Source organism: Protobothrops mucrosquamatus, unplaced genomic scaffold (assembly GCF_001527695.2).
Source record: "Protobothrops mucrosquamatus isolate PMUCROS unplaced genomic scaffold, P.Mucros_1.0 scaffold6566, whole genome shotgun sequence".
In the NCBI taxonomy this organism is placed as follows: domain Eukaryota; kingdom Metazoa; phylum Chordata; class Lepidosauria; order Squamata; family Viperidae; genus Protobothrops; species Protobothrops mucrosquamatus.
The window spans coordinates 24550-30636 of NW_015392389.1; the positions used below are offsets into that span (position 1 = coordinate 24550).

At 39.1% G+C, this 6087-nt stretch overlaps 1 protein-coding gene across 1 annotated transcript in view; it reads right to left on the reverse strand.

Moving 5' to 3' along the window:
- LOC107300282 (KATNB1-like protein 1) overlaps positions 1–5145 on the reverse strand; it is a gene marked incomplete at its 3' end in the record, with an annotated part of 20512 nt that extends 15367 nt beyond the window's left edge. Inside the window, exon 1 of the mRNA XM_015829619.1 lies at positions 5107–5145. Coding sequence (XP_015685105.1) covers positions 5107–5145 — 39 coding nt within the window. The remainder of the gene's footprint in view (positions 1–5106) is intronic.
- Between the last annotated feature and the right edge of the window lie 942 nt (positions 5146–6087).

Below are 6087 nucleotides of genomic sequence, written 5' to 3' on the forward strand. Positions count from 1 at the left end.
TAACCAGGTCTTAAGGGCGCGGCGGAAGGAGGGGAGATCCGGGATCACCCGGATCTCTGGGGGCAGCTCGTTCCAGAGGGTGGGTGCTCCGACAGAGAAGGCTCTCCCCCTGGGGGTCGCCAGCCGACACTGTCTGGCTGACGGCACCCTGAGGAGGCCCTCTCTGTGGGAGCGTATCGGCCGGTGGGAGGCAATCTGCTGACATTTGTAAACCGCTCAGAGAGTGCTGTAAACAACTATGGAGTGGTATGTAAGTCTAAGTGCTATTGCTGTTGCTAAGTGCTATATTGGCTTTCTTGAATGGTATCTAAATAATGGTTTGTTTCTGTGCCTACTGATGGCTGGTTTGTCTGAATGCTAAGTTTCAGAAATTCCCTAGTGTTTTTGGATTTAGCTTGGTGTACCAGGGGAAAAGTAGCATTTTCCTCTGGAATTATGATAGTCTGGAATTATGACACACTCTGAAAGGGTGCTTTTCAGCGTGTAAAGCACTTCCAGACATCACAAAATGATGCACCACCATCCCCTTGGTCATGTGATTGCAATCTGGGTAAATAACAACAACAACAACAACAACAACAACAACAACAACAAATAATAATAATAATAATAATAATAATAATAATAATAATAATAATAATAATAATAATAATAATAATAATAATAATAATAATAATAATAGTAAAGTTGGAAGGAAGCTTGAAGGTCATCTAGTCCAACCCCCTGCTCAGGCAGGAATCCTATACTATTTCGGACAAATGGCTGTCCAGTCTCTTCTTAAAAACTTCCAGTGTTGGAGCATTCACCGCTTCTGGAGGCAGGTTGTTCCACTGGTTAATTGTTCTAAGTGTCAGGAAGTTTCTCCTTAGTTCTAGGTTGCTTCTCTCCTTGATTAGTTTCCACCCTTTGCTTCTTGTCCTACCTTCAGGCGCTTTGGAAAATAGCTTGACTCCTTCTTCTTTATGGCAGCTCCTGAGATATTGGAACATTGCTATCATGTCTCCCCTCGTCCTTCTCTTTGTTAAAGAACTTGGCAACCTCCAAGGGGGAAAGGGAGGTAGGAAAGAGGGAGGAAGGAGGAGTGGAGGTAGGATGCGAGGAGGAAGGTCTAGGCAAGTGAGAAGGTGGTGCAGGAGGGGTACACCGGACGCGTCCGTGAATGTATTGATTGGTGTTGATTCTTTTTTTGGTTGATATTGTGATAAAAGATTTATGTTTTTGTTTTTCAATGAAAAATCAATAAAAAATTAAAAAAAAAAAAAAAGAACTTGGCAACCTCCTCACACTTACAACAAACTGCCAAATGCCCTGTGATCATGCAATGGCCATTTCCAATCTTCTCTGCCAGCTTCGTCAAAGTCAATACAGAAGCTGGCAGGAAAAACAGCTAGCTGCTACCGCCTGGATTCCCTCTTGTCTCTGAGGGCTGGCTGAAAGAGCTGCCTCCTAAAAGAAACTGAGCTCCCTTTGATGGGGTGGAAAAACAGAGCTCTAATCCTGAAGATTTGAGCTCTGTTCCTGTACCCCGCCAAAGGAATTCTCTTCTGGCATGGAGAAGAGCTGAATTCCTTCAGTGGGGTGCAGGAAGCTCAAATCCAGAGGCAAGAGAGAGACGAAAACCAAACAGAGAGCGGAGAGGCAGTCCAGTAAGGTAAGAAGCGCAGGGTGTCTCAGGCGGGTGGGGAGGCCTGGAAGAGGCCATCCATGAGGATCTCTTTGCTCAGGGGCTGAAAATCCTCCATAGATTTTGACAAGGAAGATTTTCAGCTCCCGAGCTTAGAGGCAGTGTGGTAAGGAATGATCCATGGGATGCCTCAGGTTGGGCAAGGCCTTGGGAGGTCCAGTGCAGGTCACACACAAATATATCTCCACTCAGCAGGGACTGAAAATCCTGCTTAATGACCACAACCAGGAGTCCCGTCAGATGGGAAGCAACATGGCTTTTTGCTTAACAACCACGTCACTCAACAACCTACATTCCAGTCCCAGCTGTGGCTGTAAATTGAGGACTACCTGTGTCTCACCACTATGGTATATAAAATCTGTCACTTTGTAAGGTTTCTTCCACTCCCTCACCTATTTTTAAGTCAGGTGACCTCTTCAGTACCAAAAGTGTTTGGGGTTTTTTTTTTGAAATTCTAGGAGGTAGAGACATGCAATCCCCTCTAGACACTAGCAGTCTCTGCCACAGCAATTCCTCTTCCATTGTCTGATGCTCCTGAGATCCTTTCATAATTGCATTCTTTCCCTTCCATCCCCCCCATCAATTCTCTAATCAATTTCTCTCTAGGTTTTTAATGAGGTAGAGGCAAGCAAAGCAGAGGTTAATTTGGAAAAGTAGAGGGATATATTTCTGTTATCCCATGCCACAAAAATTAGTTACTTGCAATTTGGTATAGTGGTTAGACATCAGGTTAGAAACCAGGAGACCATGAGTTCTAATCTTGCCTTACATACAAAGATGTGGACTCTGGATTAGTCACTCTCTGTCAGCGCTAGAAAGAAGGCAATGGCAAAACACCTCCAAAAATCTTATCAAGAAAACTGCAGGGGATAGTCTCTGGGCAGTCACCAGGAGTAATATATTTATTACATATTCACACAGTAATTTATTAAATTTATGTCACCCAACTTCCAGCAGATAATTCATAACTATGTCTGCCTCCCTCCCCTCTAGGGTTATTTCCGCTTTGTTGTCTTTCCATGTATTTCTTTATTTCACATATTTTTAACTTGGGAGATAGAGTGGCTCAGCCAATTCATGAAGCAGGCCCCTTTGGCAAGAGACATGCTGGGGGAAAGGAGTAAAGATGGGGCAGATGGTAGGGAAATCAATCACCTTCTCATTAACAAGTAGTGCGCTCACACTCTAAGTAAAATCAATCAGCAGTAATTCATAACAAATGCAATAGTGGGATAGGGATTTGCAATAGGAATAGCACATTTTATGCCAGCATTGTTTTGTGTCAACTCAAGGATGTGTACAGGGTGCTTTAATCGTGGGGAAAAACCCAGATATTTTACGAGAGCCACTTGCACATTATCATTAGTTCTTGTGATAGTTACAATAAGGTATGAAATATTAATGTTTCTTCATGAGCTATATAAAGCTTAAAGATATCAATTATTAAATTACAATTTTCTAAAAAAATGTCAAAAGTAATTCGACAAACTCCTGAAAGAGAACAAGAAAAAATGGTATCAAACCTAAATTATTAGAAATGAGAAAAAACTGACTTTAATCTGTTAAACCATAAGGAGAAAGAGGATTTCATATCCTCAAATTCCCTCCCAATACTAGCTAATCCTACCCAATTTATCTTTGTTTCTAATACAGCAAGTTTAATTATTACCAACTTCATTAACATTAAAATAATTGATTTCTACTCTGCATTCCACAAGCCAAGTGACTTGTGCATGTTGTAGAGGATGCAAACAGTTTTGATTTTAGAATCTGGAATGTGTTTGTTCCTTCTTCCCATCAAGCTTGGGACAGCTCCTAGTACAACTACTCCTTGTACTCCATAATGCTCAATTTGCATGTCTGGAGACTCTGACCATCTAGGACTTTGCTCAAAAATAAAGCAACTCTCTTTTTTCCTAGTTTTAATCAGTTGGATTACAGAGGAGTTCAAATGATAGCTATTATAAAACTTTAGTTCAGTGAAATTTGGATTATCTTCTCATGGCCTACAGTTTTTTTTAAAATGTTAGCTATTAGAATGCAAACCCTCAACAGTGTACCAAAAGAATTATCATTACACATTGCAGTATGCTGTAATAGTGAAGATACTTACCAGCAACTTTTATCAGTAGTACACAAACCTTCGTTTACACCATTTTTACTTAATAGGGTATGTTTCAGACTCAGTAAAAATGGAGCATATCTATTCACCTCTTATAATGAAACAGAACGTTCAGTTAGCAGAATATGCTATCCAGGTTTATCCAGAAATCCACTGTGTTCAATGTAACTTATTTTTAGGTAAGAGTGACAGGACTGCATAGATGATCAAAAGTCCCATTGGACTCATTGTCAGATAAGTACAAACAGGACTGCAACACCAATTTTCTTACTAATCTGAATATCTAAGGAGTGTTACTATTTTCAATTACAACATAATACTTCACTTTTCAAAACAAAACCCTGTTTTGTTTGGCAGCACATGGCTGATCTCAAAAATCAAAGCAGGATCTGAATTGGTTAGTACTAAAATGGGATACCACCAGAACACCAGGGCTGCACCTGCAAGAATGTATCAGGAATACTATATGGACATATTAATGAAGTCACCAGTAATTGAGCATTACTTTGTAGCTGAACAAGTCACAATGGTCTGATTCACACAAAATGGTAAGCTACAATGGCTCAAATCTTTGGGATGACAGAAAGCAAACTAAAAATTATATAAATGAAATAATCAGATAAAAAAGGGGAAGTCCTCATTGTATGAATCAGTCAATATCTCTGTATATACAAAATGTTGCATGGGGAGAGGGGAAACACAGCTAAGAAAAAAAATGATATATAGGGTATGGGCTTCTGAAGTGAAGGAAAAATTATAACATGGCAAATACCCTGGGATAGGCAAGAGGTATCTAGATGATACACACACATATTAAATGTCATACTCTGGATCTACATGTAGAATTAGCTAATACCCAAACACTCGGTTCTAAAGAGTCAGTGAGGTCCAGCCAACATAATTAAAGTGATGTGGTATAAGTTCAAGCCTTGCTGTAAAGTGGCTTAAAGGATTACTTTCTATATATCTATTGCCAGTCTCTAAGATGTGAAGCAGAATAGTTAAGGGAAAATATTTTATTTGTAGAAAATCTATGCATCAACATTTGGCCCTTAAGGCCATTCACAATAAGCAACCTTGCTTTTAAAAAAAGCAATTAGCAACCCACCTGAAAACAAGAATTTACCTAAAAGCCAACTAAATAATCAGCCGAGCCTCTATTATGAGAAAACTCCTCTTATGAAGCCTTTGAGGGAGGTGGTCTTATTTTATGGTACTTCAATAACAGCTCCAATTGATCTATAGCTTCAGATGCAAGGAGGTAGTACTTTATATATTCTGGTTCCTGAAATGTACCTACCGTAATTACCGTTTTCCCAAAAAGCATATCCTCTTGCATTTCTGTTTGTTATTTCTATTTCTTGGTCGTTTTTCTCTTTATGATACATGGTCTCTCTTTTAGAGACCAAGAAGGAATTCTGGAGACAGATTTAATTCATATTCTGCACTGTCATACTATCACTACTGTAGGTATGGTTATTTTATTTTTTTATTTGTATCTCACCTTTGTTATTTTTACATATAACCCAAGGAAGCAAACATATCCAACACACATTATTCTCCTATTTTCCCCACAACAATTATTTTGTGTGTGGGTTGGGCTTAAGAGAGATTATTGGCACAAAGTCACCCAGCTGACTTATATGGCTAAGGCCAGATTTGAACTCCAGTTTTCTAGGATGATGCCTTAACCCTAGACAAAACTGGCTCTTTTTATGACTTATCCCAGCATCTTTATTGGCAATGCTGATTGGGCTTGACCTGCTGGGATTAGTAATTTAGAAACATTTAAGATTTATAATTTATCTTCAGCAGCATTTCCACTTTGATCTCTCACTATTAAGCAGACAAAATCCATCTGCAAATACGTCTTCAAATAACTTTAAGTTAGCCAGGGGCTTTTATCCTATACCTAAATTACTACTCAATAACAATATTTCCATATTTAAATTCTCAACATCAAGGATCCACATGTGCATTTTTTGCTTTGAAAAAAAAAAAAGATTTTGGACAGAGTGGAATTTTGCAATACAGAGTGGTAGCAAAATTTCATAAATGATCATGGGATGTGAAAAGTCACACCGATGCAATCCTAAGCATGCTTACTCAGAAGCTCATTCCATTCCATTCACACAAATAGGACTTCACTCTTGTTAAGTGGCAGAAAGTCAGCTTTAAGAGACTCTGGGCATCCAAAGTCCAGATGCTTTTATGAAAACAAAGCCAAGTAGTCTGGAAAAAAAAACCTAGAATAATTAGAACCATTTTTCATTCTTCAGAC